Source organism: Neovison vison, chromosome 13 (genome assembly GCF_020171115.1).
Source record: "Neovison vison isolate M4711 chromosome 13, ASM_NN_V1, whole genome shotgun sequence".
Classification (NCBI taxonomy): Eukaryota; Metazoa; Chordata; class Mammalia; order Carnivora; family Mustelidae; genus Neogale; species Neogale vison.
The window spans coordinates 83,262,369-83,275,776 of NC_058103.1; the positions used below are offsets into that span (position 1 = coordinate 83,262,369).

The 13,408-nt window shown below is 34.7% G+C and overlaps 1 protein-coding gene across 3 annotated transcripts in view; it reads right to left on the bottom strand.

The window, feature by feature from the left end:
• Nucleotides 1–337: 337 nt before the first annotated feature.
• GOLM2 (golgi membrane protein 2) overlaps nt 338–13,408 on the bottom strand; it is a 105,586-nt gene continuing 92,515 nt past the window's right edge. The window contains exons 9-10 of one of the 3 annotated variants that reach the window (XM_044232068.1): nt 9,367–9,534; nt 338–1,276 (exon numbers count right to left, since the gene is read on the bottom strand). In XM_044232068.1, the coding sequence (XP_044088003.1) occupies nt 1,206–1,276; nt 9,367–9,534 (239 nt within the window). In that variant the 3' untranslated portion in view covers nt 338–1,205. Of the gene's footprint in view, nt 1,277–8,947; nt 8,998–9,366; nt 9,535–13,408 lie in introns of those variants that run through there. The other 2 variants (XM_044232069.1, XM_044232071.1) reach the window with 2 other exon arrangements.

Consider the following 13,408-nt stretch of genomic DNA (forward strand, 5'->3'; position numbering starts at 1 on the left):
GGGGATAAAATTTAAAAGATTTAAATCCAAAAGCAGGGATTAACTATAACTAGCTTATGCATTTTATGGAATAGTGTCAAAAAAGACAAATGGATTTAAAATAATTTTGTAAGTCTAGCAAATATGAGGTTTATGGGTTCTTAACAACATACTAATTACAAAGATTCTTCATCTTTATTACAAACTTTTAAGCTATTTTAATAAAATGGCTGTAGACCTCACTGTACTTCTACCTATCTGTGCATTAATAAAAACCTGTTAAAACTCCTTATTTAGTACTTCTGAAAAATTCTAGTCAAATAAGATCACTATAATAACTACCAGAGAAGCTTTGAAATACTGATTACAGATTCATTTCAAAGTTGATTTATCTTCTTTCAGAATCTGGCATTTAAATCATGAATATTTTCACCAACTTGGACTCTGAAAATATAAAAATTTTAGCCAATGACAGTTAAACAGTACTAGTATGATGCAGAAAAAATAAAAATTGAAAGTATATTGTCAATCATGCATTTCACAATTTCATGAATTAAGTAAGGTATAACTCATAAATATTATGTCTTTGCAGGTTACCTCAACTTCCATCAAGCACCAGCTGAAAGCTAATCTGCCAAAACACATCAGCACTCTATAAAATAAAAGAAGTAGGGGAGGGAAATGATTTTGCACACATGCTGCCCAGTGTTTGGCTTTCAGGTTCCAACCCCTCTTTTATGTAACTATTCTAGGTATAACTCCATGAAGAGCATGAGATGAGGGGTGGATAGAACAGAACAGTTGTTGGGCTAGCAACAATATATTAGTGAATAAAAAGTTTTTCATCTGAGTAACTGTTCTCACTGGGGTTATGCTATGTGCAACATATAAACTGTACAACCAATTTTTCCTATCTGTTCATTTGTGGAAAGAATTGGGCTCAATAAAATGTAAAATATATATTAGTTCATTTTAAACGCAAAGATTACAGTTTTGCTTATTTTGTTTTTGGCTCAACTGTAATATAACCAAAAAAATCTCTGCTTTAATAATACAATATGAAAAAGTTCATCTATGTACATGGGTACATTTCTTCATTAAAGTTTTTCCTTAAATCTATCTCATGTATCTTTACAACTGATCTTTACAACAAAAGTCAAAAACAACAAAGTAGAAATGATTCCATTTTACAGCACTTTAGGTTTTCTGAAGTTTTCCTTTAGGGCTTAAAGAACATCATTGAAACGTTGCTTTCCATAGTCTGCAGGATCCATCTGAAGTTCTCGTTCTTCATCATCTGTAAGGGAAACAGTTATGTATCAAGAATATTTATTTTAAAAATTATTTGCAGAAAACCTATTAAACAATGCCTCAGTTTTTTTTCTTTGTCTTAGGGTAGATTTCTGCTTGTTATTTTACGCCTTCTAAAACAGCATTCTATTTCTTAGTAGCTTAGCTTAACAGTGAAAAGTCTGACTTCCAGTATATTGGAAGATTAATTATTTTTTTTAAAGATTTTATTTATTTAATTGACAGAGAGAAAGATCACAAGTAGGCAGAGAGGCAGGCAGAGAGAGGGGAAGCAGGCTCCCTGCTGAGCAGAGAGCCTGATACGGGGCTCAATCCCAGGACCCTGAGATCATGACCTGAGCCGAAGGCAGAGGCTTAACCCACTGAGCCACCCAGGTGCCCCGAAGATTACTTAATTTTAATAAATCTTGATGGTAGTCAGATATGTAATTAGACAGAAAGAAGTAGAGCTAGATATAGTTAGCAAAACTTTAGGAACCCACAAGTATATTATTTCCACTAGATGAAGTAGTCCTTTAAAGTTTTGGTAGAAACCATTCTGTATACATTTTCATGCCTTTAAAAAAGCTTTTTTTTTTTCTAATTACAAAATGAATCCATACTCATCACATAAGAAAATAAATGATAGGAAAATAAAAATCACTCAGAATCCCAGTACTTAAGATTATAGTGAACTTCTCTGCTCCTCTGCAAAGAGCTTACCAGCAACTTCTTAAGTGAAATATACTAACCAAAACTTAACTTTTTCTTTATGAAAAAGAAAAAAATTATTACATAATATTGTTAGTAAGATCCTCAAGGTCACTATGAGTAACTATATTAAGCAACTCCTTATAATACCTTGGAGTTTTACTTATTTAAGCCATTGACAGGTTTTTCTGGGTTGTTCTTGGTTATCACCTGTCACTCCACATTACTGTTAGCTTATCTGCCAGTAGCAATCCCTATCTAATTTTGTTATAAACTACAGGTTTTGAAATAAGACTGTTCAGAACACAAAAATTATGTTTGAACAAGAATGAAAAGTATTTAATCAAAGCAAAAGGCTTCTTTCTTAGTATAAGGCTTTAATGACATATTTAATAACATGTTTTGGTTCCTCCACAGCCTTAAAACATGATTTTTCATACTTTCTGGTCAACTACCCAACAGGTGGCTCAGTTGGTTGAGCAACTGCCTTCGGCTCAGATCATGATCCTGGAGTCCCGGGATCAAGTCCCTCAACGGGCTCCCTGCTTGGGAAGGAGTCTGCTTCTCCCTCTGACTTTCCCCCTCTTGTGCTCTCTCACTCCCTCTCAAATAAATAAATAAATAAAATAAAAAACCAACTACCCAAAAGCTTAGTTTTTGATAGACTGAGGTGATACTATCATAATTGTCTGGAAATATAATTTCATATGATTTAAAGAGTTATAGGTTAGAATTCAAATTCATGTGTATACTATAACTTTCTCAAATCTGTTCTTTTAGATTTGGTAAGTTTTCTACTCTCAGCTTCTCTAGCATATCCTATAGTAAAATTTTGTCCAAGAAAGATGCCATATGGTGTATGTAGTATGTATGAACTTCACATAATGATGTGTTATTTCTTCTTTATGTTTATTCATAAAAAATGCCAAATAAATGAACCTTCTTTTTTCCTTCCAATAACTTTCCTGTTAAACTTATAGAAATTCTCATATAGAATTGTAGGCAGGGACGCCTGGGTGGCTCAGTTGGTTAAGCGGCTGCCTTTGGCTCAGGTCATGATCCCAGCGTCCTGGGATCGAGTCCCGCATCAGGCTCCCTGCTCCTTGGAGAGTCTGCTTCTCCCTCTGTCTCTGCCTGCCATTCTGTCTGCCTGTGCTCGCTCTCTCTCCCTCTCTCTCTCTGACAAATAAATAAAATCTTAAAAAAAAAAAAAAAGAATTGTAGGCAACCATTTTGCATCATAAGCTAACAAAATGATCTCACATCTCCAATAGGTAATCCACTAGGTATGATAAGCTCAAATCCGTTACAAGTAAAGGCTGAAATTGTATCCATAAACACATCCGTATTTTGAAAATATGCTAATCAATCTCTTATCATAGAACTCTTTATACTTTAAAAATTACCTTTTTTTTTTTTTTAAAGATTTTATTTACTTATATGACAGAGAACATAAGCACCGGGAGCCACAGGCAGAGGGAAAAGGAGAAGCAGCCTCTCCCCTGCCCTTTGCCTCCGGTGGAGCAAGGAGCCAGATGTGGAACTGGATCCCAGTACCCTGGGACCATGACCTGAGTGCTTAAACGACTGAGCCACCCTGGTGCCCCAAAATTATCTTTGGTTTTAAAAGGAAAATGGGTTGGGGAGCCTGGGTGGCTCTGTGGGTTAAAGCCTCTGCCTTCAGCTCAGGTCATGATCCCAGAGTCCTGGGATCCAGCCCCACACCCGGCTCTCTTGCTCCTCTCTCTGCCTGCTTCTCTGCCTACTTGTGATCTCTAGCTGTCAAATAAATAAATAAAATCTTTAAAAAAAGAAAGAAAAAGAAAATAGGGACACATGGGTGGCTCAGTGGTTAAGCATCTGCCTTCAGCTCAGGTCATGATCGCAGGGTCCTAGGATCTAGTCCCGAGTCCAGTGCTCTGCTCCACGGGGAGCCTGCTTCTCTCTCTGCCTGTCACTCCCCGTGCTTGTATGTGAGCTCTCTCTGACAAATAAATAAAATCTTTTGGAAAATAATAAATAAATAAAATAAAATAAAAGGAAAATAGTCATTGGCACCTCTCCAGAAAGCTCTCCTGAGGATCTATGTTATAGGACATCACGTTATGGCTATAAATACATCTTTCAGGGCTTCAGTAATTAAACAAAGATTTAATCACTGGAGAGCAGTGGGGAAAGCAGCTATACAAAAGAGAATTCCTAGAAATTTAACAGGAAGGTTACTAAAAGGAAAAAGGAGATATGCTGGAGGATGTTTAAGTGGCTGATTATAAAGAGAAAATAAGAACAAAACTCTAGGAATAGAAAAACTGAATTCTAGTCCTGACCCAGGCACTTATGAACAAACCTGAGCTAGTTTCCAAATCTCTTTAGACCTTTAATTACCTTCTCAGTAGAGTACAGATAGCAACTGTTTTTCCTATCTCAAAATAAAATACTGCATATGAAGGCAGCCTTTACTGCCTTCATTTACTTCCAAAGTCGTCTATAAATATAAAGAGTTTGTTGATTCTATTAAGTTATGCTTTAAATCAAATTTTAATATGGTACCTTCACATTATTTTTTAAAATTCCACAGGACTTTTAGAATATTGCATTTTTCTTACATTGAACTATTATTTATGTTAACTAGGGTACATTTTCAGTGTAGCTATTCTAATCAAAATTCAAATTTCTATTGACAAACTTTTTGCATGTATTTGAAGTCTGATGAAATTACCTTACCAAATCTGATACAGATTAGAGAACCACTAAATATAATTATATTTTATTTCATTTTACAAAGCAGCAAAATCTATAAATACTTCATTAACATAAATACTTCATTAACAACAAAATGACTATTAAAGGAAACATAAAAACATTCATAATTTATTAAATAATTCCTAAATTCCCTCTGAAGACAAGAAACGACCACCTCCATAAAGCAAGCTATACCAAGCAAGAACATCTTGGGGTAATAAAGCAGTGAGAATCCACTAAAATGTACAAATTAATCCACAGGCCAAAGTGCAGTTATCCTCTAAAGCAGGCAATCCAAAGAAAAATATTGTTTGCTTTTACTTCTTAAAAATTATTATTCAACAAACACGTAGTGCTTGCAGTGCAGAAGACTTGTCCTAAGTACTGAACAAATATGTGAATCATATAATCCACACAACAACAGGTAAGTATATCCCTATTCTACAGATAAGGATATTGAGGTATAGGGCGCCTGGGTGGCTCAGTGGGTTAAGCCGCTGCCTTCGGCTCAGGTCATGATCTCAGGATCCTGGGATCGAGTCCTGCATCGGGCTCTCTGCTCAGCAGGGAGCCTGCTTCCTCCTCTCTCTCTCTCTGCCTGCCTCTCTGCCTACTTGTGATCTCTCTCTGTCAAATAAATAAAAAATATTAAAAAAAAAAAAAGGATATTGAGGTATAGAGGTTAGGTTATTCACAAGGTCATAGAGCTCATAAGTGGTGGAGCTACGATCAAATCCAGTCAATTTGGCTCCAGAATCCAAGCACTTAAGCATTATGTTAAGCTTCCTTCCACAAATATACCCTGTTATATGCAGGTCATATTCTACTAAGCAAACTTGGAACTTCTATGGGATTAAAAATAAGAGTAAAGAGAATTTGCAAACATCCGTCCCCTTATTACAATAAAGAATGAATTAAAAGACATATCCATCAGATGTATACAGTTTCCAGAGTTAATCTATTCACTGGGTCACTTAAAAGAAGGCAGGAAAAAGAATGTCTTACACTAAAGCAAATAAAGTAATATTTCTTTAAATTTTTTTTTGAGGAATGCTTCATGAAAACAGGAATTAAAAAATCAAAATAAACCAAGATTGGAAAAACAGGCTTCATTTAATTCTACAAGGAAACACTCTATAGGTAGTACTGTCCCAAAGGATCAATACATATGAACAAGCATCAGAGGTAAAACTGGAATCCTCTAGCTCTCTAATGGCAGAGATCATGCCAAAATCTCCATTTCATAATCTAGAATTTGTGGCACCAAAGCTAGAATGTCCTTAGCTGAATCCAGAATCTCAGTACTACAATTGGAATCTTCTTAAAAACCCAACAGGCTGAGAAAAAAAACTACTTCTAATATTAGAAAAAGCAGAAAAGAGCCCCTAATGCTAGAACTTTAGTAGTATTTCCGAAGTGCATATTTTAGTTTTTTTTAATTGAAGTATAGTTGATAAAATGTTCCATTAGTTTCAGGTGTACCACAGAGTGATTCCACAAGTCTACACATTATTCTAGGTTCACCACAAAGTGTAGGAGCCATCTGTTACCATCATGTTTCAATTTCTGATATCTCTCTAGCTGCAGAGTCTCCATGGTGGTAGTGAAGTTTCCACTTTCTCTCCTGGGTTTGGAGGAAGGTGTGTTTCAAATCTGAAACACGTTTTCCCATGATACCTGTTGTTCAATATAGTGCTTCCACTGTGAATGTGACCACAGAATTTTTGAATTGAGGAGGACCATCTATTGTAGCTCAACACTCACATTACAGATGAACTGTGGCCCACAGAGTTTAAGTGACTTGAAAAGCAATACACAGCTGGTCTCCTAACTCAGAATAATGCCTATTTCTTAGAAAAGAAATTCCTTCTATTCTACTGCCTGCTTTGGCTACAAATGCAAACTGGCCTGGAAATCCAACCACTATTTCTACATTAAAACTATGAAGAAATGCTTTTAAATTCCAAATATTCTTTTTTTTTAAAAAAATAAACATATAATGTATTTTTATCCCCAGGGGTACAGGTCTGTGAATTGCCAGATTTACACACTTCACAGCCCTCACCATAGCACATACCTTCCCCAATGTCCATAACCCCACCCCCCTCCCAACCCCCCTCCCCCCAGCAACCCTCAGTTTGTTTTGTGAGATTAAGAGTCACTTATGGTTTGAAATTCTAAATATTCTAACTTAACAATAAACATTAAGAATCCAAATTGTTGATAAACAAGGGAACACTTATAATTTCCCCTTCCCACTTTTTGGACAGTTAATACTACACCTAAAGAATCCCTGAAAGCATGTTTAAAATTATTTGGGTCTACAATAATCTTTTTTAGTCGGTTCACTCAAACTTATCCCTCTTCATTTGTTGCAGCTGATGTTCTTGAATCCTTGTTCCCTATGATAAAGGTATCCCATCCTCCTGCTGCTGTCATCTAGTGAACCCCAAAATAGGATAAAAAAAGGTTAAGTTGGGGCACCTGGATGGCTCAGTGGGTTAAAGCCTTTGCCTTCAGCTCAGGTCATGATCCCAGGGTCCTGAGATCGAGCCCCACATCGGGCTCCCTGCTCAGCGGGCAGCCCGCTTCCTTCTCTCTCTCTCTGCCTGCCTCTCTGCTTACTTGTGATCTGTCAAATAAATAAATAAATAAAATCTTAAAAAAAAAAAAAGTTAAGTGGCAACCCCCAGGTCAAGTAAGCTTCACCTGCAAATGAGGAAACCCTAAAATGTAACAATCCCCTCCCTACTTCATTGAGAGTATCATCTTATTTCCTCATATTCCTTAGACCTGCATTTATTTCCTTGTGGAAGGAAAAGCAGCAGAGCAGCATTAGGGTACCTAACATGGCAATGAGAACTAGGGGTGAGAGAAGGAGAAGGGTACAGGAGAGAGAGAGAGAGAGAGAGGGGGAGAGAAAGAGGACACTGAAGATAAATGTACTTACTATGGATAAAAGCCATACAAAATAACTGAAAATTTGTGACAAAAGTCATTAACTTTAAGATACCCTAAAACATAAGAAATGCTTTTCAATTATAGTTGAAATTATTTGCTCTAATAAAAACCTCAAAATTATCCAGTGACATGATAGACAGCAGCTCTTATGAATGAAAACTAGACAAAGTATAAACTAAGTTTGTAAGACCAGATTAAAAGGTTATTATTCTAGTCACAGTTATAAGAATAAAAAGTCAATGAAAAAGCATAAAATTATCAGTTAACATTTACTCAGGGCCCTATGTATGCTAAGTACTTTGTGGGGGTGTGGATGGGTGAATGTGAAGGCAGAAAAGGATAAAAACAAAATATAAGGCAAAAGAAATGAAAATTCCTGCCCTCTAAGAGCTTACAATCTAACTGGTGATATAATGTACATACACGAAAACGCCTGGAAACAATGTTATAAATAACTGCAAAAAAATATAATCCAGGCAAATCACAAAGCAATAAGAAAAAAAATGGTAGAATTTATGAAAAATGGATGAGATTATAGAAAAGGTGGTGTAATTTATTCAATAGCTCCAAACAGTGTTTGAGTTCTCATTAATGCATCCTTAAATAATTCCTAGAATGATTATTATCTCTTTCTATTTACAACAACCATTCTTCCAAAACTAGAATGTACTATCAAAACAATGCCTGCTTGGAAGACTGAGTCTCTAATTTCCCTTTTTCTATTAACTACGTAGTATTCTAGGACAACTATATTTTGAGTTTTTATAAAAAAAACCCTTGTCATGAACCTAAATAACTTCTGATTACTTTAAAAAGAGTAAAGGAAGAAAAAAAAGAGTTAAGGAAATCAAAACAGTTTACATTGGAAAATATTTCATGCATCACATTATAAAATCAAATACGTCAGACATTATGTTCATGATCAATTCTTACAGAAAACAGAAAAAGTTCCACAAATACTACTAAATGATAGTAGCAGGCAAAAAACAAGCCTAAAAACTTGGAATAATACAACATACTCTGATACGCATGCATGGGGAGGGCTGCATGCACACAGGTAAATTCTGAACTTTTAATAACTTAAAAGCTCAGAAGTTACACAGTTAACAAGGAAAATACGTTGAATCTGTGTATTAAACATAAAGCAGACAAATCTTTACAAACCATTAAATATAAATTTTCAGCTGCTCAGAAAAAATTTCAGAAACAGCGTTCCTATACTGAATCAGTAGTGAAATCATCTTCATTGTGGAGGAGACCATTACTTTTGGGGCTTCCCTTATAACAAAAAGGTTGTCTGGTCAATATTTGTACCTGGAATAATGAAATGTTTTCAGATGAGAAGTTGGAAAAGAATTATTTACTGGGAGTATTTGCCTCAGATTAACTCTAGAGCTATTTCAAGCAATTTAAATCTAAAATTTCTGAATACTCTTGAGTTTCAAATTATATCAATAATATATGCAAGATAACTAAAATGAAAATACTTAAATAAAATAATTAAGATTTATAAATATGACTATCATAAAATTGTTTTCAAAATAAAACTGAAAAACCACAGAGGATCTCTTTGTATTAGGATTGTAATGCCACTAGGAAGTGGGAAAAATTCTACACAAATTCAACCAAAAAATTTAGAGGTGGTTTTCATGGTCACAGCATGGAGGCCAGGCCCACGCTCACCTTGGACGTCTTCCTCTCCACCATCACCATCTTCTTCCTCATTGTAAGCCAGCTCAGCCTGCTTGTCTGCCTCGTACTCACCTACGTTACCATCATCCCCATTATAATCCGCCAGTTTAGAGCCATGCTGCGGATCAACAGGGGATTCATTCTCATCAAAGAATCGGCCTGTGAAGTAGGTAGAGGATTAATTCAAGAGTAAAGAGAGAAGAAAAGAAGGGACCTACACTGGAGGCAGACCAGAAAGTAGACAAGTGAAACCTGGCAACTTTGAGGGTATGGGTTATAAAAAAGATAAATTTTGTGAAAGTTATCCAAGACAAAAAAGAAATAAGAATGAAGATTGAAAACTTTTTTAAAAATAATTTCTCTTTTGTGTTAATTTTAGTACTTGCTACTTAAGGTTTGAATATTTTCAGGGCTGTTTTCCTAATAACTGACAACTTCTCCAACATAACTATTTGTCTAATTTACCACTTTAGAAGAATAATAAATAATTTTATTACTAGATACAATATATATTTGGAATCTCTAGTCATTTATTGCTTATAAAATACCACTTTCTATGAATAATTTTGATAACGTTTTTTGTAAAAATAAACAAGTACTATGCAGATTAGTTTCTTTTTGGATGCTAAGCTAACACAACTGAGGGCTATCTCAGGTTTCTTCAGTGACAGTGACTCACTATAGTCTTGGATTTCTAAGGAGAGATGGCAGAAAGAATAAACCATCAGAATTCCTAGTGGTATGTGTTTTGAAAAAACACCCCATTTAATTCTGATTTATTATTTCCCATATCCTAAACAAGACTTTTAAGTCCTGTTAAGCTTAAGAAAGCTTAAGCTGACCATGTGAGACTGTTACATTATGCACATTCAGAAAAATAAATAAAAAAGAGCAATAGAAATAGCACCTACTGTAGTAAGCTATTCAATAACTAAATACTGAAAATAAAAATGTTAGGCACCCTAAGATCTGACTCACAAACACAAGTTAATCTCTAATTTGACATTAAATTTAAGTATCATAAAAGTAAATTTTATTCCAATCCCTAAAATGGAAATAACAGCAACTTACTGATAATAAAAGAATTTAAGACTTTAAAAAATTGTAAAAACTTTCTATGATAAGTCTAAAATTTTTTGAATTATATTTTTAAGAATTACATTGCAATGAGACATTCAGGGAAAAAATTAATTAATGACTTCTTTTCTTGGAAAGAAAGTTTAAGTACAAATGGAAAGAATTATGGAGGTATTGGTCAAGTCTACAAATAGCTCACCACATCATTAGGCCAATATATTTCTATTTGCTGGGTAAAGAGTTAATCAGGAAAATAGTTAAAGAAAAAGTCATTCTTACATAGGTTTTCAAGGATGGGGCATATTTACAACAGGAGACTTAAGGAATTGGGGGCAGTAAAAAGAGCACAAAGTCATCTTACATCTATTCCAGATGTAAGGTTGGATATGTACACTTAACAAAAAAAAAAAAGTTGATAAAATAGATTTAAAGAAATGGATATAAAAGAGTTAAAAAGAAAAAAAAAACAGAAACAAGAAGAATATGTAAGCTAATTTGTGAGAAAGACATCTTGTCTCCTAAGGATAGTAATACAAAACATCTTGGTGGCTTTTGTTATTATTTATTTCACTAACAATAAAAGAGATGACAGCAACGTAAGCAGGAAGAGGGGAGATTTATAGAGATCTGTATTTACTTTTTTTAAAAAAAGATTTTGTTTATTTATTGGACAGCGAGAGAGAGAGAGAGAGAGAGAGAGAGAGAACGTACACGCGTGAGCGCACAGCAGGGGGAGCAGGCAGAGGGAGAAGCAGGCTCACCCCCCTCACCAGGCTCACCAGAGCAGGGAGCCCGATGTAGGGCTCGATCCCAGGACTCTGGGACCATGACCTGAGCTGAAGGCAGACGCTTAATGACTGAGCCACCTAGGTGCCCCCTATTTTCCTTTCTTTTAAATGTAATATTTATTATGATCTAAGTACCTGGAGTAGTTAAATCATCCTTATGCAATAAGAAACTGCTGTTTTATATATAAACATTTTAATATGGTAGTTACCAGTAAATTTCTCAAGGTATACCATTTCCTCTAAAATTTTTTTTAAATTTTATATAAGTTATAAAATATAGAAGGCTAAAAAATTAAAGTTACTGTGAAATATAGTTAATATTATCAGACATGGTACACTAACCAAAAAAATCGTCCTCCTATACCTATTATAATATTCCAACAGAACAATTTACAGTTTCTTTCCTTTATAGGTGTTTGGTGATCTGACTAAAGTGAATTCACTCCTAAAATTATAATACTACAATTAGTGACATGACACGCTAGACAGAGACAACTAGAAAATCAATAAAAAGAATGCTTAAAAAATCAACCACAGGGGCACCTGCCTGGCTCAGTCAATGGAGTGTGAGACTCTTGATCTCGAGGTTTTAAGTTTGGGCATAGAGATTACTTAAAAAAAAAAAAAAAAAAAAGAACGGATTACCACACCATTGTCCTTTGCTGAATAAGTAATCTGTGCTATCATACATACAGAATTTTTGTCTTTGGAGAAAGAGCTAACCCTTCATATAGGGTTTCTAACACTATGATAGCCAAAACAATAGAGTAAAAAAGAACCAGTTGCCAGTCAAGTCAGGACATCAAACTTCACATTAAACAGTGAATAGATATGAAGTATAAATTAAAATTAAATAAATAAATTAAAATGCCTAACAATAATAAATATAACAGACTGCTAAATTGTATGATTGTCAAGCAACATACCTGCAGAAAGAGTTATATAAGGGAGATATCTGTATGGGTTGGAGCTAGAAGGGAAGGTTTCAAAGAAGAGGCAAATATATTGGACCAGGACGGAGCAAAGGAAAGAAATAGTCAATGGATAAGTTAAGAAGGTAGATGAAGTATTCAGGAGACAGTAAAAAGATTAATTTGACTGGATTTATATAAGACTGTAGAAAGAGGAAGTTTAGACAAGAAAATTAGGAATAATTATGGAAAACGTTTAAAGTTAGAGACTTTAAAGAGCCTCCTATATCCACTTCACAAGGTCCATGTTAGAATGAATGACAAAGTACATGAAATTATCTACAAGGCTTTTTCATCCAACAAAGACCCCCTAATATATGTGAAAGGTATTGCACTGGGCACTGTGATGCAAAAATAAACTTACCATCTCTCTATATATTATAGTAAGGGAGACAAATATGTAAACAAATATTTAGAAAGCAATGTGTGTGCTATGCCCAATGATCTAGAAAGTGACATCTGAACTTGGAGACTATCACTACCACTGGGTAGAGGAAGTCTGGACTTTATGCAGGAGTCAATAGGCAGTTGTCATGATTTTTTTTAAGCTCTCTGAGAACAGGAATCTAATCTGGCTCATGTAACATAGCAACTCCACTATCTATTCAGGTAAGGAGCTATAAGGACTTAGACTAGGAAGATATAACAGAAAGTAGTTAGGAATGAATGAATCAAATAAACTTAAAAATGACAAACTGAATACATGGCACAATGGAATGGGAAGACTCAAAGAATGAGTTTATAATCCTAGCCTGGAAACTAAAAATAAAGATATTTGCACCCAAATGGAACAACTGAGAATGTATGGGAAAGCAAATGCTTTTGGTATACTGAACTTAGGGTTACAGTAAGATGTCCAAATGAAAGTATTTTATAGATGCCTGGAAATACAGAACTAGACTGTTGGGCACAAAGTGAGGGCTAGTTGTATAGATTTAAGATTCATAAATATAAAGATGATAGGTTAAGTTATGGCAAGATAATTTCTATTAGGAAATGAATATTCACAGACAGCTATAAATCGAAGGAGTGATCTTGGGTAAGACTGAATTTAAGAAGGGAAAAAGGAAGTAATGAGGGTAAAGTTATCACATGATGGTGTAAAACTGTGATATGTTCAACAAGAATTAAATATTGTATTTTATCTCTGAAGCATTTTACCCATTTAAAGATTTTTATTTCTGTCCTATTTCTTAG